At 42.0% G+C, this 26,270-nt stretch overlaps 1 protein-coding gene across 2 annotated transcripts in view; it reads left to right on the forward strand.

The window, feature by feature from the left end:
• ALG5 (ALG5 dolichyl-phosphate beta-glucosyltransferase) overlaps positions 1 to 26,270 on the forward strand; it is a 44,836-nt gene that overhangs the window by 12,551 nt on the left and 6,015 nt on the right. For both annotated transcript variants that reach the window (XM_040991501.1, XM_040991500.1), the window contains 2 exons: positions 17,109 to 17,168; positions 23,233 to 23,384. In XM_040991501.1, coding sequence (XP_040847435.1) covers positions 17,109 to 17,168; positions 23,233 to 23,384 — 212 coding nt within the window. The remainder of the gene's footprint in view (positions 1 to 17,108; positions 17,169 to 23,232; positions 23,385 to 26,270) is intronic.

Consider the following 26,270-nt stretch of genomic DNA (forward strand, 5'->3'; position numbering starts at 1 on the left):
TGTTTAGGCGTTTTTCCATGTGGTAGATTATTATTGGATATGTCACATTTCATTTTTTTTAAAGTATTTCTTCCTCTTCTTCTTTATCCGTGTTGCTATCCTAAAAGAAATGTAGGGTGTGAGATGTACTTTGATTTTGTAGCTCTCATCAGAAGCTAACAGAAACTTGGTAACTCTTTTTCTATTATCCCCTCAGGGTGAGGAGCCAGAGAGAGAGAGAGATTGAGAAGGTTAGTAGCTGGTTGTACCATTCTACAATAGGACAAAGAAAAATGCATTAGGAAAGTTTAAGACGCTAACAATATAATTTACGAACTTATCTTTTGTAAATCCAGTTTCCATTATACTACTTTGAAAAGGAAAGGAATTCTGATGATGTCTTTTTCCTTATAATACTGCATCCTACTATTACTGTTACTATACTGTTACTATAACTAAAATCGTGAAAAAATTAAAGCATACCAGTATAATTAAACTGTCAATTCACAGTGTTAATAACTGTCATACCTCTCAGAGGACTTACCTCCTGAAGCTAATATGCATAGAGGAATTATTTTAATTATCTAATTCAAGTATCCCCAAATTTTCTGTGTGAAGAGCCACGTAATGTACTTTAAGCTTTAAAGCCATGGTCTGTGGCAGCTACTCTGTGCTCATAACACGAAAGTAAGCATCGACAGCTCATAAACAAATGACCGTGACTGTGTCCCTGTAACACTGCACAAATCCACGGCACAGCAGACGTGGCCGACCTGTGAACTAACTCAGGCATGGATCAATTGGAGCATCTCTGGACTACCAAGTGGTCTCTCGGTCTCTGCTTGGGTAAGCCCGTGATGCCTGAGCAGCCCCCTTTATCCTCTCAACGGCCAAGTTCCCCTTGCACCATCCAAGGTAAAGCTGCTTCTCGAATAACCCTCTCGTAGTTCACTGCATCTGCTGGAACTGCATAATCGCCCCTTTTTAACGACGACAACCCTCTAGACAGAGTTGTTTTCCTGTTTCTTCTCTATTTTGGCTATTATTAACACTGAATTTTAAAACCTCGCAGTTTTTTTGTTTTTTTGGGGGGTTTTTCCTGGTAACTTTCCACTGGAGGTGCCTCAGGTTTTTTGATTTTATGCATTGCATTGAACCCAGCCTACTAACTATTTTACTGATATATTTGGGAGAGGTTGTTTGAGTCTATTTCTTTTGATTTGCTTTGTTTAGAAATGGAAATATAGCTGCTTATCCCTATCAGCTTGTTAACCTGTGGTGTCTGAAGATGGAGATTCTTACTCTGTCTTTACTGCAGTTTGCTTTTCCCTTCTCAATTCACTTCAGCCACAAAGTAGATAAGTATTTCTTGCTGATATTCTGATCCTTAAAGTTTAGTGACTGAAGTATTAGAATGGCAAGTTAAGTTTGAAAATTCTAAAATTATGCAACTGACTCACTAGATGGCAGCAGTTAGCTTTCTGTGCCTTTTATAATATTGTTTTGATTGTAATTGGTTTCTGCAGTAAATTTTTCAGTGACTTCTAATGTTTTCAGCTAATTTTAATTATTTTTTATTGCAACAAAAAAAGGAAATTTCTACTACTTCTTAACATGTAACCGGGTCATATGATGAATCTGACAAGGTCACCTTAAAAAAGTTATCTATAGTTCTTTCTCTGGATACAACTGAACTTTTAAAGTTTTAGACTAAGTTTATATGTAATTTAAACAGAGGGATTTTTTTTTAAGATTTGTTTATTTAAAAGGTAGAATTTCACAGAGACAAAGAGAGAGACTCTTCCATTTGCTAGTTCATTCCCTAGGTGGCCTCGGCAGCTAGAGCTGAGCTAAGCTGATTCAGAGCTGAAATCCTGGAGCTGCTTCTGGGCCTCCCTCAGAGGCCTGGGGCCTCGGGCCATCCTCTGCCTGCTTCCCCAGACAGTAAGCAGAGGGCTGGATGGGAAGGGGAGCAGCGGGGTACCCTGGTGGCATGCCATTGCCTAAGGCACCAGACCCTAATTAAGCTTTGTAAGATACATTAGACCTGTGCTGTTTCTATTTCATTCCCAAATAATTGGTTAGTATACTGTTTTCCCATGTTGCCTTTTAAAAATAAGATTTATTTTTCTATGTATTTGAAAGCCAGAGGGTTTTCCTTTTGGCGGAGGGGGATTGTGGGTGATTTCTTATTTTCTTTGAAAGGCAGAGAGAGATCTTGCATCTGCTGATCCATTCCCCAAATGACCGCAACATTCAGGGTTGGGAACTCGGCCCTGGCCTCCCACACAGGCAGTAGGGACCCCAGTACTTTGGGTGTCTTCTGCCTTCCTAGGTGAGTTAGCAGGAAGCTGCATCTGAGACAGAACAGTCAGGAAGGTGCCCGTGCAAGCAGGGCTCAACTCGCTGTGCCACACCTCTGTGCCCTTGCCTTCTTTTTACTGTAGAAAGCCTTTCCGTTAAGCATTTTTATTTCTTTACCAGTGTCTATTGTACCTGTTTTAGAAAAAGTAAAATATGCTCGACTTTACAGTAATTTTCGTAAGCAACACCTATGATAATCACTTTTTCAGTATCTTAACTGTTAAAAAGGAATTTAGTATCCCCAAATGTACAAGATAGATGGCAGAAACTCGGCGCTGCACTAATTCTTATAAGCTAAGGCTTCAGGTCATTTCAGCTGCTTGCTGCTTTCCAGGGTGTGCACTGGCAGGAAACTGGATTGCCAGTAGAGCAGGGACTTGAATCTAGGCATCCTGTTTGAGATGCAAGCATCCCAAGATGTCTGTTAAGCCCTGAGCCACACATCTGCTCTGCATTCTGAAAAGCACAATGAATGATTTCAGAATCTCTTGTGCAGAACTACATCTTTTGATCCCATTTCTCCATGAAGTTCTTGTAGTACACTTGCTGATATTTCCTAGACTAGAGAACAAGAGACCTCTGTTAAGAATGAGAACAAAATCATAGGTCATTGGGCCCGGCTTGGTAGCCTAGCAGCTAGGGTCCTTGCCTGAGTGCACCAGGATCCCATTTGGGCACCAGTTCTGATCCCGGCAGCCCCGCTTCCCATCCAGCTCTCTGCTTGTGGCCTGGGAAAGCAGTCTAGGATGGCCCAAAGCTTTGGGACCCTGTACCCTCGTGGGAGACCTGGAACAAGTTCCTGGCTTCTGGCTCCTGGCTTCGGATCAGCTTGGCTACAGCTGTTGTGGGCACTTGGGGAGTGAATCAACAGATGGAAAATCTTCCTCTCTATCTCTCCTCCTCTCTGAATATCTGACTTTCCAATAAAAATAAATTGAAAATTTAAAAATATCATAGAGCATATGAGCCATATACAATCTCTATTGTTTGATGCTCCAGTTTTGTTTTAAACAAGCATTTTACCAGTCAGAAACCTTCCATATTTCATGGGCCATTCAAAAATAGATAGCAGGCTGCATCTGATCCAACTCTATAGAAGGTTGCAGCTTTGATCTTCACAACTGTACTTTTTGCTAACCACCGAAACGCCTCTGAATTCAAGAGAAAATGCTTTCAATGTGAAATACTAGATAATGTGCAAGATTTTGAATCACTATAACTGAGAAGATTAAAATTTTGGTATTTCAAAAGATTGTAGTACGTAAGGAGGAAATCTGATTCTTGTGAGAACTGAGCAATTAAATTATGGCCTGAGCTCAGCACTGCCCTCTCTGCTGCAGTGAGAAGCAAGCCGTGTTAGATCAGTGGCCGTGTTGCTTCACCTTCATCACCTGCAGTAGTGCAAAGAGCAGGTGCTCAGTGGATAACTGTGGAACAAATGAGTGCCACTTCATGGCATTTCTAAAGCAAAACTGTTATGATCTATTAAGAATTAAATGTGATACCCAAAAGCCATATGTACATGTTGGAATATCTAGAGAAGTGCCTAATTGGTAAACTTTCTCATTTGGATGTTAAGAAAATATTGTGAAGAAGCAGATGAACAACTAATTTTAAAATGTCAGTGTGACAAATGGAAGAAATGGTGTAACATCAGGTTATGATAGCATTTTATTATCTTTAAGTATTATTGCTGTGTAAGCCTCACTATGGCCTTGTGACTAGATTAGCAACAACAGCAAGAAAAAAACCACATCGTATAAACCAGAAATAACCAGTGTTAATACTTTTATTTTTTCAAACATGTAATTGGAAAAATTACATGTAATTGGAAAAAATTTTCATTTTATTGGAAAGTCAGTTATATAGAGAGGAGAGATAGAGGATCTTTCATCCATTGATTCACTCCCCAAGTGGCCGCAACGGCTGGAGCTGAGCTGATCCAAAGCAGGAGCTTCTGCATATCCCATGAGGGTGCAGGATCCGAAGGCTTTGGGCCGAGCTTGACAGCTTTCCCAGGTCACAAACAGGGAGCTGGATGGGGAAGCAGGACCACCGGGATTAGAACTGGTGCCCATATGGGATCCAGGTGTATGCAAGGCGATGACTTTAGCTGCTAGGCTACCTCAACAGGCTCTCTTAATACTTTTTTTAAAAATATTTATTTATTTTTATTGCAAAGTCAGATATAGAGAGAGAGAGGAGGAGAGACACAGAGGAAAATCTTCCCTCTGATGATTCACTCCCCAAGTGGCTGCAATGGCCAGAGCTGAGCCAATCTGAAGCCAGGAGCAAGGAACTTCTTCCAGGTCTCCCACGAGGGTGCAGGGTCCCAAAGCTTTGGGCCATCCTAGACTGCTTTCCCAGGCCACAAGCAGGGAGCTGGATGGGAGGTGGGGCTGCCGGGATTAGAACTGGTACCATATGGGATCCAGGTGCATTCAAGGCTAGGACTTTAACCGTTACACTATTGCGCCAGACTCTGTTAATACTTTTTTAATGGGCCATTTCCTCTTGAGGATTTATATTTCAATAGATTTATAATAGGATTTTGAGCATGCTATAAAGACTTACCATGGTAGTAAATAATGAAAAACATTGAGAAGTTACTTTAGTCATGCCCTTATCTGTAAAAGCAGATTTTAAGATGTGTCACCATATTATAATGTTAATCTGCCTTTTATGTTTCTTTTGACTTTTTGCTGTGCATGTTGAGGATCCTTAGAGCGAGTAGCGTAGTGAATCTCAGTGTGTTCATCAGCCGGTTTAAAGATGCCCACACTCTGACGGACTTTTAAAGGATGAAAATTCTATTGTTTCCTGTATTGAGAATATTCGGGAATATTTTAACAGTTGTTATAGTTTAAATATTTGCAAAGTTAGACTTTTCAAACTATGGACAGCTTTGGGGACATACTGGATTTTTTTAAAAATTGTTTTTCAATTTATATTGGCCTAGTTTGTGTTCAGATTTAGTTGTAATTGCTGCTTGAGAGATTCTTTTATGCCATATGGAGGAGAGATATAATTTTAACCATAACTTTGTCCAAATGAGTTTTCTGATGACAATACCTTTTTCTGTTATAATAACTTAGCTTGAACAAATAAAAAATGAATATTGCCAAATATATCTATTGAATCTATATAAATTGATATATTTTTACAGAATTTCAACAATCAACACAAGCAGTTTATTAATCAGTAATATGTACAAGTTGATCTAGCTTTGAGAAATTTACCTTAAGGAGATAGTTAAAAATTATAAAAATTAAGAAAGTCAAAAGTAAATTTTCAAGGATTTTTGCTTATTTGGTTTTAAGAAAAATATAGTGTGATTTTTTTTTTAAGTTAATTTGCTGTTACTTACTTGAAAAACATAGAGATAATCTTGTACAAGCTCAGTCCTGAATTGCTTGCAACAGCCAGGGCACGGCCAGGAGCCAGAGCTCCATCCCAGGCTCCCACCTGGTGTCTTGGAGAGTTAAGCCATCACCTGCTGGCTCCAAGGTGTGCATTGACAGGAAGCTGGGTCTAAAGCAAAGGTAGGGTTCAGCATGCTTTGGGAGGCTGAAGTCACAGGCAGCACCTTTCTCCACTGTGCCACAGTGTTCACCCCACCCCTGTAAGGATATTTTAATAAGAGAAACATTGGAAGCCATTTTAAATGTCCAATATTAAGTTATGCCGGGACATGGATTCTATTGAGTGACTATTCACTATACATAATTAAGTGAAAAAAAACAAAGTTTAAACATCTGATGTATTTAGAAAGATGTGTGATAATGTTAACACATTCCAAGTAATATTATGTTTGTAGGAGGGCAGGCATTTTGGTGCAGCAGCGTAGGCTGCCACCACTTGTGATGTCAGCATCCCTTATTGGAGTGCTAGTTCAGGTCCCAGCTGCTCCTCTTTGATCTCTATTAAAACATCTGTGGAAGTAGCTGATGCTGGCCTGAGTAGTTTGGCCCCTACGACCAATGCAAAGGACCCAGATGAAGTTCCCAGCTCCTCCCTTCAGCCTGGCCCCATCACAGGTGTTCTGGCATAGCTCTTAATCCTATTTTCCATAGACTTTTGAAGTGCCCTAATATATTAATATTTAAATATTACACAAGTTAATTTTATTATATGTAGTACTTTATATAATAGAATGTTATTGGTTGTGTCTGGCAGGATTGTGGATATTTATTTTAAATATTTAGGTTAATTTTACTGATTATAACAATGAGCCTGTGTTGAGAAATAGAACAAGGGTACTGTTTCTTATCAAAGCTACTTTTTTGATAAAATTTAACTCTGTTTCTTACCAAATTTTCCATTTCTTCCCTTATTGGATATGAAGAATTATTATATTATCTGTTTTTTTCTTTTAGAAATTTCCAACTTAACTTTTTTTCCATGTCTCCGGCTCATTCAGAGTTAGTAACATCCTTTAGAGTGCCTGTGCCAATCTCTATTGCTATCACAGTGTGTTTCTTAGCTTTGGATTTAGGATTCAGATAAACCTTGGTTCTACTTGCCTGTGGTTTTGGTGAGTTCCCCCATCTACTGCACTTACCTGTGACGTGGAATAAGGAGTCCTCTATCCTGAGGTGGTGTTTAAAGTAGGAAAATGGGTGTCCAATATGAGCTTGTGTTCAGAACCTCTACTGATTGACATTAGCCTAGATGCTTGATTTTTTTTTGTAACAGCCATTCCAGTATCAGCTATGATTGTCAATGTAAACTGGATTGTCTACTATTCTGTTTCTTCTTTCCGTTGAATTGTTAAAATATTCTTAGCTTTGAAAGTACTAGGAGAGATTCTGATGAAGCATTTTTTAATAGTATTGCTTTTAAAATTAAACTGTCACAGTTAAATATTGGTTTAAAAGGTCAAAGGAAAGCCAGCTATGCTCCCAAAGAGGCTTAAAAGAAACAGTCTCGAGGGTGGGTGGTTGACTTACAGGGGAAGCAGCAGGGTGAGTGTGTGCGCTGTCAGTATGCGCCCCCCACACTGTGATGGATCCCATCACTTGGATTCAATGCCTGACCCTGACTCCTCCTCCAGCTTCCTGCTGATACACCCGAGAAGACTCAGGTAATTGAGTTCCCATCCTACCCACGTAGGAGTCAGGGGTCGAGCTCCTAGCTTGGTGGAGAGTAGGATATTATGGCTGTTTCTATTTGGGAAGTAAACCAATGGGGCTGGGAGATCTCCCTGTACCCCCAGAAGTAAGTAATTTTAAAAGCAGGAAAAAAGAGAGAGAGAAACTCTTTATCTGCCTACCAAGGGCAGGTTTTGAAAAACAAGAATGTCCTTGATTCTTGAAGAACAGCTAAATTTTTGAAAAGCTGCTTAGATTTTTTTCATCAGATAATGAGATCATTATCAGGGATTCAGTTCTTACATCAGAATTCTTAAGGTGTACAAAGCTGTCTTAAAAACTTTTAGGGACTTATGCCAGGTAAGAACTGGATTTTAAAGGAAAATATTTGGTTTGGCTTAATCTTTTAACTCTACATATAATCTCAGATGGTGAGATGTCCTTATTAAATCTGTTGCTCACTAATATTGCTCTTGAGTTCAGGCTAAAGGTGTCTTTGTTATGTACTATCTGAATTTTTTAAATGGTTCTTTAAGAAATTATCTTCCAGGAAGTGAACCCAAATTGCATTGATTCGTTCCTTTGGCACAGATAGGGAAATCTGGAAAACCATGTTGGGCTTCTGCTTTCTACAGAGAAAAGGTCTGGGTGCACCTGAGTCATGAAAGCCTCGCTGATGCTGATGCCGCCATCACGTGCCCTCTGCAGCTGTGGTCACAGGGGATCGCTGTTGGTCACTTGACCGCTCCGGTCACAGCAGGAAATTCGTCAGTGTTGACTGTGTGTAGGTGCATGAGGAACAACTGGGGACTTCTAGCAGATCTCACTTGGAGGGTCGGAGACCAGAGCAGTTGAGAAAAGAAGACAGAGCGTGAAAGAACGAGCCAGGAATTAAGGCAAAAATACTTAGAAGGAGGAAAGTTGATAAGGTTTTATACAGGAGACTGGGGACGGGCGCAGTATTCTGCTTGAGTAATACTTGGAATTGTACTGTTTAAACATCTGTACACAGCATTTCCATATTAATTCCTAACAAGGATACTGAAAATATTAAAAACCACTTATTTTGATTCTTTCATTGACAATTATTCCAGTGACTTTCCAGCTTCAAATTTGAAGGCACATTTTCCTTAAGAAGCTATACAATGCAAATATCCCAAAATGTTACAAGCTGTCAATTAAGTCACACCAATTGCCAATGTTATATAAAATACCCTACAGCTCAATTTTTCAGTCTTTCACAGAACATTAAAAAAAAATTGATAGGAAAAAAAAAAGTTGGCTTCCTTCATGAACAAAATACTTAATGCCGGAAAAGGAAGGAAAGAAATTACTTAAACTGCTAAAAATAATGGGCAAAACATATAAAAAATAATTCCCAAAGGAAAATATGAATGGTTAATAAATATTCCATCAGAGCTTACTTTCTTTTTTTCGTTTTAACACTTTTTAACTTATTTTTTTAATTTTTAGTTTATGTTTACATAGTCAGGGTGGGAAGGATCTAAGGTTTAGGGAGAAGTGGGTATGATCCACTTCTTCCCATTTCTGGGAGAAGGGGGAAATTAGGGGATAGGTCATTCCCAGCCTCCCGACTATGCTTGTTTTGTTTTGTTTTATTTATTTATTTATTTATTTTGGAAAGGCAGATATACAGAGAAAAGGAAACACAGAGAGGAAGATCTTTGTCCACTGATTTACTCCCCAGGCGGCCACAACAGCCAGAGCTGCGCCGATCCAAAGCCAGGAGCCCAGAGCCTCTTCCAGGTCTCCCATATGGGTGCAGGGTCTCAGGGCTTTGGGCCATTCTCGACTGCTTTCCCAGGCCACGAGCAGGCAGCTGGAGGGGAAGCAGGGCCAGCAAGATTAGAACCGGCACCCGTGTAGGATCCCGGTTCATGCAAGGCAAAGACTTTATCCACCAGGCTACCGTGCCATGCCCTGTTTTATTTTTAAAGGCAAACTAAATCACATGAGCAGTTACATTTTCACCTTATCAAATTAGCAAATTTTGGGGCTGGTGTAATAGCTCAGCTGGCTGATCCTCCGGCTCAAGTGCCTGAATCCCATATGGGTATAGGTTTGTGTCCTGGCTGCTTCACTTCCATTCCCTTCCAGCTCTCTGTTTATGGCCTGGGAAAGGATGACCCAAAACCTTGGGATCCTGCACCCGTGTGGTAGACCCAGAAACAGCACCTGACTCCCGACTGGATTGACTCAGCTCCAGCCATCACAGCCGTTTGGGGAATAAAGACCTTTCCAGATGGAAGATCTTTCCCTCTTTGTCTCCTTCTCTCTGTAAATCTGCCCTCCCAATAAAAATAAACAAACCTTAAAAAAAAAGGAAAGAAGTTCCACTAAAAAATAAGCAAATCCAAAACTAGAATAATTGGAATTGACAAGGATTTATGAAAATCATTTTTCATACCTAGTTCATGAGAATGTTAAGAGCCTTTAAAGAGTGATTTGGCTCATATACATTTAAAAAAATTCACTTTTATGACTTTCTCCAAAGAAAGAAATCCAAAATACTAATGCATTTCAGCAAGTTTATGTTTATTGAAACTGAAACTAGAATATACATTTATTTCAGCAAAAAAATTATGTATAAATTATTTTCGTAATTTTGGTGAGCTTTTTTTGGAACCCCTCATCTAAGTAAAGTCTTATATTCAAAGTTGCTCTTTGTTTTTCTGGTCCGGAGCTGGGAACTCAGTGTCCCACATGGAAGACAGAGATCTCTGATCTGAGCCGCCACCTGCCGCCTGCCGGGGTATGTGGTGGCAGAAAACTGGAATCAGGAGGTACAGCCAGAAACTGAACTTAAGCTGTCCCGTGTGGGATTTGGATGTCTTATGTGTCATGGTAACCAGTAGAGCAGATGCCTGCCTCTAGAGATAGATAAAGCACTTAACAATAACAAAGTCAGAAATGGTCGGTAAACGGGCAAATAATAGAAGTACAGTGAATCATACAGAATGAAATGCATTGCCCTCACAGTAACCACGGAAGGGACTAGTGTGCACACTGCTATATGTTGTTAAGAGTTCATCAAATCTCAGTGTCCCGATGCCTTCACATCTAACTGCAGGTCAGACAGAGGGAAACACAAGGCACAGATGGACAAGTTAAATGTCATGGCAGTGGGAGGTGAGGTCACAGGAGGCGAAAACCCAAAGCCTAGGAACTGAGGGCAGATGATTCTTTCTTTTTCTTCAACAAATAAATTATGGGAATGAAATGAATAAATTAAAAAGTAAATGTTTGGGGAAATTGCATAGGGGAAATGCATGGAGAAGACTGGATCAAAGAAATACCAGCCCGTTAGCATGGGTTAGTTTGGGGGCTCTGGTTTCCAGCAAACAAATTATTTATGGGATAATTGAGCAAATTTGAAAACTGTCTGATGCCAGCATTACGGATCTGTGCCAGGTGTCTGAAGTATTGGAGCAGTGCTGTGATGGTGATATGTGTCAGTTTGCAGTACATGATACCTAGGGTTTGTTTCGGAATAACGCCGTGTGGTGGGATGTGATGGGGACCCAATGAAATAGCCACGCATGGAGTGTTTTAAGGCAGATCGTGGGACTGTGGGGCTTCATCTTTTTTTTCCTCTCTCCAGTACTGTGTTTGTTTGGCCATATTTATAGCAAAAAGTTCAAAAATGACCTAAATGTGAGGAACTTTAATGAAATGAAGCAGAATAGATATCGGTAGATTTCAACCATGTTCAAAACGTTACACAGTGTAACTAACTTCACCTTTCATTTCTCAGTCACTCCCGTAAGTAGCTAGTGTTATCTCTTTGTTTTATCAGGAAGATGCATACATAAAAAGTTTTTTTAGTTACAAATTTTTTAAAACATATGTTAGCTTTTATTTCCACTCTTGTGAACTCTATTCAGAGGCTTTGCCTTTTTCCAGATGGGTGCTTTTCTTGGTAACCGATTAGAAGAACTTTATGCATTTTGGAAACTGATCTTAAACAAACCTGTAATAGTCATTGAACCAACAGATAGAAATCTGTTTCTTTTTCCTCTCTCATTGCCTTTCAAATAAATCTTTTCTAAAGAAACGTATTATCAGGTTTTTCTTTCTGTTGATATTATAGTCACTTTTTTTATTGTACCTTCTGACCATTGTTTACATGGAAGTTATAAAAGTATTTCAATATATTCATTTTGTGTACACTCAGCTTTTTAAATTTTTCGTTTGGTAGTAGTTTTTTAGTTACTCTTCTCAGATTTTTCTCTCGGGGGTGTTCTGTCCAGCAGGCCCTGAGACCTGGTGGGCAGGCCCAGGGGTGTCAGGGGAGGTGCCAGTGTTCTGCAGCGGAAACGCTGGACACAAACTGGTGGTAAGGGATGTCCGTTTGTTTGAGAGAAGTCACAAGCTTATATGGGGTTGGAAAAGAGGCCAGGCAAAAGAGTGGTCCCAACAGTGCTTCCACCAAACAATGGCATTGTGACAGGCTAGTAGATGTGTCTATCTCTCTGGAGCATCCATTGAAGTTAAAGGTCATGAAGCATAGGAAGCTGTGTCCCGGGCAAACTTGTTACCTGCTGAAAAGCAGGATGAATATAACATTTTACCAAAGAACTCCTAGCACAGTTTGTTAAAGAGGCAGGGAAGAGAGATTGGGGTGCAGTCCCATTGCTCTTGCTGCATACCCAGTGAACAGACCATATTGGGGTTTTGGTTAGCTGAGACTCTTGTCAGGGGTTCCGTTTGGGGACAGTGTGCCACGTGCCTGCAGCCTCCTGTCAGGGTCCCTTGACCAGCAAGTCAAACCCGGACACTTGTTGTCTTTGCGGAGCCTTTATTGTGGAGAAGACACAGCAAAACCGGCGCGCGGTGGGCGGGTGGGCGTGCGGCAGCCGCCGTGCAGCCGCGCAGCAGCCACACCATCGCGAGGTGCGCTCTCTCTCCCCGCGGGGTGCGCTCTCTCCGTCCGAGGTGCGCTCTCTTCCCGCACGGGGGTGCGCTCCCTCCCCGCACGGGGGTGCGCTCCCTCCCCGCGCGGGGGTGCGCTCTCTCCCGCTCTCTCCGCTCTCTCCGCTCTCTCCGAGGCGCGCTCTCTCCTGCTCTCTCCGCAGTGCTCTCTCTCTCTCCCCCCCGCCCCAGTTCTCTGGCTCCCTTATATGCTGGGTAACCCGGCCAATCAAAGTAAAGGTCACCTGTGCACGCAGTGGGCAGGCCAATCATCATACAGATCACGCGCTGTCCACGCGCCATCCACGCACCCCTGGGCCAATCACAGCAGACTTCCTGTAGCTTGTTTTTTCTAGCACAGGAGGAAGCGGCAGTTCGGCGCCCGTCTGTCTAGGGTGTGGGCTGTAGGCTCTCTACAGCTCCCCACAGCTCCCCCTTTTTGTTTTATTAATCACGGACTGTGCCTGTCTTAGGTGTTCCGGAGTAGGCTCTCCTCACCCGTCATCAGCTAACCACCTGGCTCGTGGCGCCTGGCTTAGGTAGGTAGAGCCTTACCGGATACTTACCCGTCTTTGACTACCAGTCCATCATGTTAAACCATACCTCAGGGGATTCTTGTCTAGTCAAGGCCATGACAACCTTCACTAACAGCGCCTGTTGCTGCTGCTGTTGCTGAATGCGTCTGCATAGAGTGCGAATGGCCCAGGCTATCAGATCATCACAAGCATGCATACACCAATCATTCCAGCCCACTGCTTAGCAAAGGATAGAACCTTTAACAACCAATTAGTCCATGGTTCCACAAAAGCAATTTCCACCTTGGTAGCATTAATGGTAAGAGTTTGTGTCCACAATTCGGCAAATTATCAAACTGAACAGACATTGGATATGATAAATGGTACATAAAATCCAAGCATTCCAAGGTCTGGATGTCACTGATTGTACTGAGTCCTCATAAGAAAAATTGTATCCCAGGAAGGTGTCATTGGTATAAGTCAGAAACAGATTGGACAAGTTCAGGCCAGGAGCCACCCTACGGGGGATGACAGTGCTCTGGCAGCCAGTCCACTTTGGTGGCCATGACCATTGGTCCATACAACGAGGGAGGAGCTGACAAACTCCCAGTCACAAAATGGTTCCCGCATTGTGAGCGCGGGCAAAAAAGCGGGGTACCTAACCCGTCAGGAGATGTGCCCATCTTCCTGAGCTGTTCTTCTGAAATTGTCCAATGGTCTGGTTCGCCAATAGAATGCAAAGTCTGGTCCCATTTGTCCATGGCCGGCTTTGAAAACAAACCGATCCGTGCAATTGAATTGTCCGGTTCGTGGATAGCACTGTGGTGTTGTCTAAGGGCACCACCAGTAGTCCAATAGTCGCATCAGTGTTGAAGAATGGGGGCAGCATTGATGAGTTATTGGTCACCAGTAATGGCACTGGCCATGCCTTCACGATCGCCCATAGTTGAAGCTGTTGGCTCAGTGTTCCGGGAGGCAGCAGTGTTACCAGCAGGATCACCAGCCTGAGCGTCCAGGGCTTCATCTTGGATGTTGTCCGGCACAGAGGCTCTCACCACTCTCGTTAGGCACTCTGGTATCCACACAGGGGCTTCTGAATCCTGCGGAAAAACACAAACTGCACCTCGCGTCCGCCTTAACACCGGATGCGGGCCCTTCCACTGTTTAGTTAACACATCCTTCCATATCACTTGTTCCTGAGTAATGCCGCAACCCAGGGCATGGCGTTCGGCAGCAGACCGGCCATCCAAATTTAACATAACTTGATCATGAACATCCCTGCAAATCTTTATCCATGTATCTAGATCTTTATGTTTCCAGGGACGGATGGCTTCACGGCACCATTTGTTAGCATTCTCGTAAGCCAGCTGCTTAACCAGAGGCATAGCCTGCTCTACATCGGGGAAAAGCTTTCCTGCTACCTCCATGAGGCGACTCACAAAATCAGCATAGGGCTCGTTAGACCCCTGAGTCACTTTAGAGATGGAAAAACGGAGGTCCCCTTTACTCTGTAGAGCTCGCCACGCAGTACGGCCTATTTGTTGAATCTGGCCATAAACTGGTTCAGGATACTCATGTTGATTATTGTTTCCTGCCCGAGCTCCCTCTCCCAGCAGCATATCGGCATTCCATTCCCTGTTTCCACCTTGTGCGTTACGCTGTGCCTGGTCCATGGCCAGTTCACGGTATGCGGCCCACCAGACCAGATATTGGCCAGGGGAGAGAGTGGCTCTGGCCAACTGTTTCCAATCATCTGGGGGCAGGGCATTAAAACTAATCTGTTCTAGCAGCGCGATTGTAAAGGGGGCATGCACACCATAAGAATCGACGGCTGTTTTCAAATCCTTAATCACTTTGAAATCAAGAGGGAGGTAAAACCGCGGCCATGGGGGGCCCGCCCCAGCGTTCCGATCCTCATGAACAGGGAACACCTGGCCGGGCTCCACAAGGTCCCGCCAGCCAAATCCCACACCCCTCTCCGGCCACGCAGGCCAAGGAGGGGCGCTAGGGTTCACTGGTGGGTCACCCGTGCTATCTGCAAAAATGAAGTACTGTCTGTGCCTTTACCGGCGTTCCATTCCTCTTCAGTAGCTTCTGCAGTAAACACTGCATGTGTACTGAAGAATTTGAATTTCCCATATTGTTACCACTTCTGGTAAGCTTACTCTTGTCGCTATCCCGCGAACCTAGCGTACGCTTCCCGCTCAAGGCGGCTCCCTGAGTCCCTGCTCAGCTCCGTTTCGCGCTCCCTGCTTCCGCAGCTCCCTGAGTCCCTGCTCAGCTCCCTTTCGCGTTCCCCGCTTCGCTTACCTGTAGTTCCGATCCGAGTCACGGCACCAGATGTCAGGGTCCCTTGACCAGCAAGTCAAACCCGGACACTTGTTGTCTTTGCGGAGCCTTATTGTGGAGAAGACACAGCAAAACCGGCGCGCGGTGGGCGTGCGGCAGCCGCCCTGCAGCCGCGCAGCAGCCACACCATCGCGAGGTGCGCTCTCTCTCCCCGCGGGGTGCGCTCTCTCCGTCCGAGGTGCGCTCTCTTCCCGCACGGGGGTGCGCTCCCTCCCCGCGCGGGGGTGTGCTCCCTCCCCGCGCGGGGGTGCGCTCTCTCCCGCTCTCTCCGCTCTCTCCGAGGCGCGCTCTCTCCTGCTCTCTCCGCAGTGCTCTCTCTCTCTCCCCGCCCCAGTTCTCTGGCTCCCTTATATGCTGGGTAACCCGGCCAATCAAAGTAAAGGTCACCTGTGCACGCAGTGGGCAGGCCAATCATCATACAGATCACGCGCTGTCCACGCGCCATCCACGCACCCCTGGGCCAATCACAGCAGACTTCCTGTAGCTTGTTTTTTCTAGCACAGGAGGAAGCGGCAGTTCGGCGCCCGTCTGTCTAGGGTGTGGGCTGTAGGCTCTCTACAGCTCCCCACAGCCTCCCACATAGGCTAGGCAGGCAGAGATCCGGGGGCAATCTTCTACATTTTCAGGTTATGTAATTATGCCATCCATAGAGAACCCTTAGTAGTACATTCTTTTTTTCTCTAATAATATTGATGTAACATTTTTAGACAACTATTACTTTAAAATATGAAAAAAATATATGAATTTAGGGGAGAGGGCAGGCACTTGGTGTGGAGGTTGACTCCTATATCCCATATTGGAGTGCCTGGATTTGGTGTCCACTTTGACCCCTGAATCCAGCTTTCTGCTGACGTAGACCCTTGGAGACAGCTGTGATGCCTCGGTCCCTGCCATCAACACGGGAGGCATTAAGTTTCAGCCTCCTGATCAGCCCCAGCCTGGCCACACCCATCACAGGTATTTGGGAAATGAACTGAGAGATGAAGTCCCTTCCCAACCCAATGTGTGTGTATCAGCTTCACACATAGATAAAATATGAATTCTTTTTTTTAAAAGATTTATTTTTTTAGTATTTTTTTATTGGGAAGGCAGATATACAGAGAGGAGAGACAGAGAGGAAGATCTTCCGTCCGATGATTCACTCCCCAAGTGAGCACTACGGCCGATGCTATGCCGATCCAAAGCCAAGAGCCTCTTTTGGGACTCCCACGCGGGTGCAGGGTCCCAAAGCTTTGGGCTGTCCTCGACTGCTTTCCCCGGCCACAGGCAGGGAGCTGGAAGGGAAGCGGGGCTGCTGGGATAGAACCGGCGCCCATGTGGGATCCCGGGCATGCAAGATGAGGACCTGAACCACTACGCCACCGCGCCGGGCCCGAAAATATGAATTCTTAAGCACTTACATTTAGCCCTATTCATATTAAATTCAGTCTCTGCAGTATAATTCAGTTTCTAAAGATGTCCATATTCTGAACTCTCCAATCTATGATTTCTTTGTTAAATTTTTTTGAATGTTATTTTATTTGAAAGAAAGAAATCTCCCATCTAATGAGTCACTCCCCAAATGCCTGTTGGTAGCCAGGGCTGAAGCAAGCTGAAGCCAGGAGCAGGGAACTCACTCCACGTCTTCTCCATGAGTGATGGAAACTTAGACACTGCAGCCGCTGCCTCGGCCTCCCGGAGTGTGCCGTAATGGGAATCTGGAATTGAAAGTGGAGCCAGTGAGCGTAGGCACGAGTCTTGGGCAGCAGCTTAGCTCCTGTGCTATGCCTGCTCTTAAACAACTTTTTAAATTTTCTAAAATGGAGACAGATATGCTGAAAATTATTTTTTAATGAAAGATTTGCATATTGAAACTCTATTCCACTGCTTTTCTCCTCAGGATCAAATGGCTATTGCATGTGGATCTCGGGCTCATTTGGAAAAAGATTCAATTGCTCAGGTAAGGATTTACCTAACTACATGAAAGATTTTTCTTTTCCTGTTTTCTACACATACATTTGCCAAGATATAAATTTGTTTTTCAATGTCTTAAAAATGGCGTTCCTTTCCACCTCATTTAAACCTTCATGAAGTTCACGGAACAGTGCCACATTCCCAGGTTGATTTTTTAAGTGCATACAGGAAAGAAGCAGATTTGGGTTTAAACGTAAGCAGTTACCCTAGGGTTTTTGTTTGTTTTTTTAAACAAAAGACTTATGCAATTATAATAGAACGGACACTTTCTATGTGATTAATTTGGGGACCAGCCACCCCACCTCTGGCTTTTCTCGTTGATGCAATTAGGTGCTACATGGATTGAGCATCCATATCCAAAATTCCAAGAAAAATATCATTCTATCTTCTCATCTTTCTGCCCACTGGGTAGCTGAACTATGGAAAAAAAAATAATGAACAGTCACTGGGCTTGAAAGAATTAAAATAAAATTTTATGGAACATGTTCCATAATAGGATATTTCTTCCTTTAAATTACTCTTGTTCTAGCACAATCTACAAAAGCAAGAATTTAATATCTTATAATAATCTTTTTTTTATTATTAGAAAATCAGATATACAGAGAGGAGGAGAGACAGAGAGGCAGATCTTCCATTGATGAGTCACTCCCCCAAGCAGCCACAATGGCCGGTGCTGTGCCAATCCAAAGCTAGGAGCCAGGAGCCTCTTCCTCCCACACGGGTGCAGGGTCCCAAGGCTTTGGGCCTTCCTGTATTGCTTTCCCAGGCCACAAGCAGGGAGCTGGATGGGAAGTGGGGCCACTGGGATTAGAACTGGTGCCCATATGGGATCCCAATGTGCAAGGCAAGGACTTCAGCCACTAGGCTACCACGCCAGGCCCATAGTATTGTTTTAAAGACCTTTCTAAACCAGGCTGTTTCAAATCAGTCATGCTTTAAGGCATGGTTCTTTTCTACAAGGAACAAAACTAAAACTGAGTTTGAATAAAACTCAATATACGGTTGAGTATCCCTTGATCAGAATGTCTGGGGCCAGAAATGTTTCAGATCATCTGTGTCAGAACTATCTAGGGAGGTGCCTTTTTACCTTTCTTCTTCCTTGCCTTCCTTTCTTTTTCTTTAATTTATAATAGGTCTTCAAAAAGTAGTATGATAAAAAAGGTATGTATGGATTTTTTAAAAATTGTGCACCAAAATTATCTTTTAATTATATTTTCTCATGAACTTTTGAAATCCAAGTCAGATTCTAGGAGTAGGACCAGGAGTCTACATTTTAAATTTTTTTTAAGTTTATTTATTTTTTACTTAATTACAGAGAGAGGGAGAGATGGAGAGAAATATCTTTGAATTTCTGGTTCACTCCCAGATGGCCACTAAGACCAAAGCTAGGCAACGCCAAGTGGGTCAGTCTAAACCCAGGAGCCAGGAGCTTTTTTCCCATTTATCCCATGAGGTGCAGAGTCCTAAGGACTTGAGCCATCCGCTACTGCTTTCCCATGCTGTTGGCAGGGAACTGGACCAGAATTGGAGCAGCCAGAACATGAACTGGCCCATATAGAAAGCTGGCACTACAGATGGGTGCTTATGCCGCCATGCCACTGCGCTGGCTGAGTCTGCATTTCCAATAGTTTCCCTGATTACCGTATGCACCTCAGCGATTGACAGCCAGTGGAATGATGGATTGGACCTTTCCCTGATGATTCTGAAAGAAGACATCATAATTCTTTCTCAAGGGATACTGATGGCAGACTCACCAAACCGCTTGGGATTTTGCTTAACTATGGAAACCTACATTCTACTCTTTTTTTATTATTATTATTTTAAGATTTATTTATTCTTTTTGGAAAGGCAGATTCACAGAAGGAGAAACAGATCTTCCATCCACTAGTTCACTCCTCTTCAAATAGCCACAGTAGCTGGAGCTGTGCTGATTCAAAGTCAGAAGGCAGGAGCTTCTTCCAAGTCTCCCACATGCGTGTTCAGGTTCCCAAGGGCCTCTGCTTTCTCAGACCACAGAGAGCTGAATCTAAAGTAGAGCAGCTGGGACACAAACTAATGCCCTTATGGGATGCTAGCACTTGCAGGTAGAGGTTTAGTCAGTTGAGCCACCATGCCGGCTCCCACTCTGCTGTTTTAGAGATAAGTTATTTTAACATCCTCAACGTTAGTCTAGTATCCCACATAGCATGTGGAGTCTGAGTGGGGTTTACATAAGGCTTTGTTTTTTTTTTTAAGGTTTATTTTTTATTGGAAAGGCAAATATATAGAGAGGAGGAGGAGAGACAAAGAGGAAGATCTTCCATCTGCTGAATCAATCCCAAAATGGCTGCAACAGCTGGAGTTAAGCTGATCTGAAGCTAGGAACGAGGAACCTCTTCCGGGTGCCACACGCGGGTGCAGGGTCCCTAAGCTTGGGCTGTCCTCAGCTGCTTTCCCAGGCCACAAGCAGGGAGCTGGATGGGAAGCGGGGCGGCTGGGACACACTCCTGCACCCATACAGGAACCCGGTGCGTGCAAGGCAAGGAGTTTAGCCACTAGGCTACTGCACCAGGCCTAAGGCTTTGTTATTAACTATAGAGAATATAGCATATCTAGTAATTCAAAATGCAAATAGAGCTTAAAATGAACTAATTTAACTTTGTCAGATTGGTAATGCACAGGATTAAGAAAAGGGAGGAAATCCATATCCAAGGTGTTTAGCACATTAATTACAAAGTACTAGGAACTAAAATACTAAATTCCAACAATAGGAAATATTACCATATCACCTGTGAAATATATAAATGATAAATCATGATAATAGAGACTTCATAAAAGGGATATTACTTAAACTGTTAAGTAGTATGAAAAATACAAAAATAAGATTGTAAAAACAATCTGTGGAAATAAGTAAAGATTCATTTTTTTGCAGGGATAATTGAAGTAGACTATTTAAATTAAAATTAGTTTTATGTATCACTTTAGGCTTACTTTTTTTCCCAGAAATAGTATTTGAATGAGAGTGTGTTTTCTCCTAAATCTACTGAGCACAGCGATAGCCGGAGATGAAAGGCTGTCCTGAGGTCGACGTATGTTTACAATTTGTACTGTCTCCAGCCATTCACTTCTTGTGATTGGTTAGTATCGGGTCCCCAGAGAGTTACCACTGACTCTGTAAGGAGGGCCTGACCACTGACGAGAGACGAGTGGTTGTTACCGATGGTCTGACTGCGGCTCAGTGTGCTTGTGGTTCAGCATTAGAGTCAGTCATTTCATAGACAAGATTGACATCTGCCAGGAGTCCAGGCAACCATAGCCTGGATTCCTTCCTCATAATTTAAGATCTTATAATTAAAATAAACACTCACCTGATGATCTGCCTGTGGGTAGAAAAATTACCAAAGAATTGATCCAGATAGCAGACGGCAAATTCAATAGCCTGTTGCCTAATATTCACACATATCTTTCATAAATATGATTATACGTATTCTCAGGTAATCTCACCAAGTGTTTTACTGCTGTATGGGAGACAAATGTGACATGGCACTGATGGAGTCCTTTAGTACCTTTGAAGGCTTATATATGGCACATACCAGTGAGGGTTTTATTCACTAGGTAATCTTGACTTTCTCATTTGAAAGGGATGGAAAAATGGAACACGTTAATAGTTTTTTGTTGTTGTCTTTGCTTAACTCCTAGGATTTCTTTGAATTTACTTCAGATAATGAAGTTGCCGGTTAGCATTAAATTTCACCTGAATTCCTGTTTGCATTTCATAAACTTTGGAGATATCATTGTTCCTATTCAAACAATGAGCTTTTTTTCTTTGTTTTCAAATGGCCATTCCAAAAGTGTATGGAATGATACTCTATGACTGTGTTGGCTCAATTTAACTAAGTATGTCTACCCTACATTCTAAGTATCTTCTGAGTTTTAAAATGTTTTTAAAACATTTAAAAAATTAAAGCAAAATCGTTTATGTTTTATTATTCTTTCACATAATGTTAGAAATCAAGCAAGTTAAATTCTTTATGTGAGCTCTAAACATTTCTGCTTCTTAAAGAGACATTATCCTGAAACAAAGCAAGATTGGCATCCAAGCAAAAGCAGTTATGAATGCTGTAATTTGCAAACAAACAAAAAAAAAACTCAACCAAATGACATTTCTTAAATCAGTCAAGGGGAATAATTTATACATATTATTTTCTACCTAAAATTTTTCTTTTTCTTAAAGATTTATCTTATTGCAAAAACAGATTTTCAGAGAGAGAAAGACAGAAGACAGATTTGCCATGCGCTGGTTCACTCCCCTAATGGCCTCAATGACTGAGGTTGAGCCAGAAGCTTCTTCCAGATCTCTCATGTCAGTGTAGGGTCCCAAGGCTTTGGGCCACTCGCTGCTGTTTTCCTAGGCTGCAAGCAGTGAGCTGCATTGGAAGTAAAGCAGCAGGGCTTGGGGCTTGAATTGGTGCCATTTAGAATGCTAGTGCCTCAGGCGGAGGCTTAATCCTCTATATCACAGTTCCAGCCTCTAATTTTTTTTATCTTTCAGTTTCTATTTGTTCCTTTCCTAAGCATAAATGCTTTATCGGAGGTTATTATCGGTCAACCTGTGTTTGTTGGAAGTGTTTTATATGGAAGGCAGTGAGCAAGCTGCTGAGAGTACCAAGATATATTTTTTAAGATTTTATTTTATTTTTATTGGAAAGGCAGACCAGATTTATGGAGACAAGGAGAATCAGAAGATGTGCTGGCTACACTGATCTTTGAAATGGCTACACTGGCTGGAGCTAAGCCAGTCCAAAGCCAAGAGCCAGGAGCTTCTTGTGGGTCTCCATGTGGGCAAAAGGTCCCAAGGCTTTGGACCATTCTCTGCTGCTTTGCAGGCCACAAGCAGAGAGCTGGATGGGAAGTGAAGTAGCCAGAACACGAACCGGATCCCACATGGGCTCCCAGCACTTACAAGGTGTGGATGAGCCTGCTGAGCCATGACATCGGACCCAAGAGTACCAAGGAATTTTCAGATGAGGTTTCTGCCCTTTATTCATAGGGAGGCAAGACATATATATTTACATCAGAACGTTTAATTATTCAAGATCATGTATGAGAAGTGCTCAGTAGTCTTTCTTAAAAAGATGTTGTGTTCCATACCATATTTTATGCGTCCTTTCCTTGCTGTCCTGTTTCATACACATGTGGAATTGTGCTCAGAAGGATAAGCCTTTAAGCTTTCTTCCTTCCTAAGAAACATGGAGTTCCTGTTAGTGTCTGTGCAAAGGCACCTGACTAACAGCTTTAATATATTTTCATTGAACTTGTATTAATAACTTTTGTAAGGTAGACATTTTCATTCCCATTTTATAGATGAGAAAACTAGAATTAAGGCTGTAGCACTTAGAATTCACATGTGCCTACTCCGTTCTTTGCTTTTTCTACTGTTGTGTTGTCATGTTATGGTCCAGTTTGATAATGATAGAAAAAAACTTTTGAGTGATGAATAGTACTGAAAGTTGTTATTCTGAAAAGCAGAAGGGCACATTATGGTATGAGATAAGAGATGAGATATCCTACATAGATTTTTTTTTAATAGGCTACTTATGTGCACATGTATCATTCAGTGGGTTTATTACCTTACCTATAGAATAGTTGAAGAGACCTTATTTTTATCTTAAATAAGAAAGTGTTGAGTACAGTGGTAATTGATATTCAATTATGGTTAAAGGTTTGTAGTGTTTGATGAATGTCACCCATAACAGTAGGAAGTGGTCAGGTAGAATTTAAAACTATTTTAAGTTTACTATTCAAGGCATTAAAGAACTCCATCATGGTAACATATATATTTAGCTATCTGACATTTGTAATTAGAGACTAGGTTTTTCTTCCAACTCCAATCAATGGGTTTCTCAGTCATTTTTCCAGCACCCTTGCTTTGCTGAAGGAACTTGGATTTTCATATGTAAGATCTGCCCAGTCAATTAAATATTAAAATACCGTTATCTGCCGCCAGGTGTTTTCAATATCTCTGTTACAAATCAGTGGAAAAGTCATTTCTCTTTTGTCTTTGTTTCCAGCGTTCTTACTTCCGTACTCTTCTCATGTATGGATTCCACTTTCTGGTGTGGTTCCTTTGTGTCAAAGGAATCCGGGACACACAGTGTGGGTTCAAATTATTAACCCGAGAAGCAGCTTCACGGACGTTTTCATCTCTGCACATTGAACGATGGTAGGTTTCTAATTGCAGTGTGTGTTGTGTATGTTACTACCCAGCAGTATTCTCTTAATGAAAACCCAGATTTAAATAGAATTGACAATTAGGCACATACGATCTCTGCATTTTTACTTTTGCTGGATTAGATCTTATCTTCAAATGCTCCAACCCTATCATATGCTTTAAAGTTGTGTAATCATCCTAATGTGGATAGTATAGGTTGAGAAGCCTGGAAACAGCCTGTTTGCTTCCGCTGCCCCCACCCAACTTTTTCTCTTTTTTCTCTAAAGAAGGAAGCTCAGAAATGGCAAGCAGAGTAGGGTGCTCATTTTCTCTTCTTTTTACAGATGAAAGTTCTCTCCTAAGACCATTTCTCTGAACCTTGCATTCCCATCTTTCTCAAAACCCTAACCCTGCACATTTCTCTCTTGTGACCCACACTCCAACCTTTCAGGCTCTTGTGTCATCTCTGTCCCTTCACAGCCAGCGTTTTCTTGAGACAGTGCTCTACTGTTCACTGACGTCATTGGTTTGCTTTCTATTTGCTGCTCACCTCACCTTCTACCGGATATTTCCCGTCTCTCCCTGTAACTTTTTGCTTACCTCCAGTTGGACCTAGTGGTACTATTGAAGTATCCTACAAACCTGACCCATCAACAGCACTCTATCCATCTATGCTGTCTCTTAAAATACACCGCTTCTTCAATGTAGACCCACCCCAGCCTTGAGCTCGGCGCCCAGCCTGTGGTCACTGAACAGCACTGTCACACAAAAGCTGGAAAACTTGATGCCAACCCTGCCAGTCCCCACTTTCCCTGTTAATTCTTAACCTATGGCCATGACTTGCTGATTTTAGCCTTTATATCCCTCTGTTTTATTTCATCTTCATCATTGCCACATAGGACATCATCCTTTTCCAGAATACCAGGCTGCAGCCCCAAGGGTCTTTTCAAAGATTGAAAGTGATCGGGCATATATGCTCTTCTTAAAATCCTTGCGTGACTTCTGTTAAGCGTCAGAGAGGCTGCATGATCTGGCCAGTCTGCAGGTGCAGACTTCCCTTCTCAGCTTGTTCAGATCTGCCCTCACGCACCTGGTCCTCGCCACACCGGTTCAGATGTCCCCAGTTGTAATGCTATGGCAGGACCAACTGTTTCACTCATTTACCTATCACATCCACAGTTGATTCTCATTTCTACAATGATTAATGTTCCCTATAAAAAGTGTGTACTCAACAAGAGCGAGAAACCCTATTTGTGCTTCTCAGTAGATTTTCCTGTGGTGGAATGTCTAGCACATAGTCATGACTTTCTCTGTGGATCCTGTTCACAGTGGGTGTCTGTATTCAGAACTACATGTCCTTTTGTGTATTCTCCACCAGTTTGGTGCATCTGTTTACAAAGATCTATTGTTTCCCTAGAAACATGTCAGCATAACTCCTAAAAAATCATTTTGAGAAAATTGTACTTTCAAAATTTAAATGATAATTCATACATGTTTTTTAAACTTTTCTCCTAGATTAAAAAAAACTGAGTCATATAAATTTAGTTTTCAAATTTAGATACATAAATTTATTTTGTTGAAGAATAAAGTAAACTAGTAGTTAATGGACTCCAAAATTAGAAAATCTAATTTAAGAAGCAACTTTGGAAGTAGAGCCCTCTGTCTGCTTAAATGTCTTCCTGCTTTCTGTTAGATCCCAAACTGTTAGCCTCCAGAACTAGCTTCTTTGTAGCCTGAAAATTCTCCATTTACGAATACAGAAGAGTGATTTTCATTGTTGGAGGTCTTTTATTTTCCCTGAAATATAAAAACCTAAGATTGATGAAGCTTCTTTGTTAGAATTGTGTTAGGGCAGAATTGTCTGAGAGAAATATATGACATAGAAGCCATTAATTTAAAATTTTCTAATAATCACTTTAAGTAAAGAAGAAATTGATTAAATGTATTTTAATAATTTTCCTTAGTATGGTAATTATCATCATTTGAGTATGGAACCAGCATGGAGTGAACAGTGAAGATGTGTTGTACTATGTCTTCACACGCTAGCACATCTTAATTCAGACATTTCAAGTGCTAGTGGCTACTATATTAGCACCGTAAAAGAATATTACTGAATGTTTTTCTCTTTTAGATGATATATTCTTAACCTCTCTCATCTTTCTAGAGGTTCCAGTTATGTTTATTTTGTGGCCATAGATGAGGACCACAAAATATTCATGTTTGTACTACTCATTTAACAACATAGCCTTTGCCACATTGAGACTGCGGTGATTGTTTTCATTAGAGCAGTGCTGATTCTGCACTGTTTGAGTCCTCACTGCTGCCTTATGCGGAAGGAAGAAGTTAGCAGTGGAACGCAGGCACTCTAGCATGTCTTAACTGCCACCCCAAACACCCACTCCCTCTTCTGGCATTTAAAGTCAGGGAATAATGAAAAACAACACTAAAAAAAAAAAAAAGACATAATTGTTTCCTATAATTTTTGTAAATAGTTTTTTACATCTCATTTTGCAGTGCAAGTGTCACCTTTGATTATTTTTATAAAATGGGGAGCAGCAGTCTCCTCATTACAAGTAGGTTTCAGGAGCCCAAATACAAGCTGTCAACACTTCCTTCCAGGGTCTGCACTGACAGGAAGTTGGAGAGGGCCAAGGTGCATTAATTCATTTAATGCACATTTGAAGTGTTTGTGATACAATTTTTAAGATTTTTTTTTTACTGTAATTTCTTTGGTAAAATGTTTTATTGCCACATTTTCTTTGGGTATATTTTTGGGACCAGAGTGGTGTTATGATCTACAAAAACAATACAGAATAAGCAGATAAAGCTAGTTAACGTACCTGTCAGCCCAAGTAACATTTTTTTGTGATGACAACATGTGAAAATACCCTTAATAAT

This window comes from Ochotona curzoniae, unplaced genomic scaffold (genome assembly GCF_017591425.1).
Source record: "Ochotona curzoniae isolate NIBS_2020 unplaced genomic scaffold, NIBS_Ocur_1.0 contig_64, whole genome shotgun sequence".
NCBI lineage: Eukaryota > Metazoa > Chordata > Mammalia > Lagomorpha > Ochotonidae > Ochotona > Ochotona curzoniae.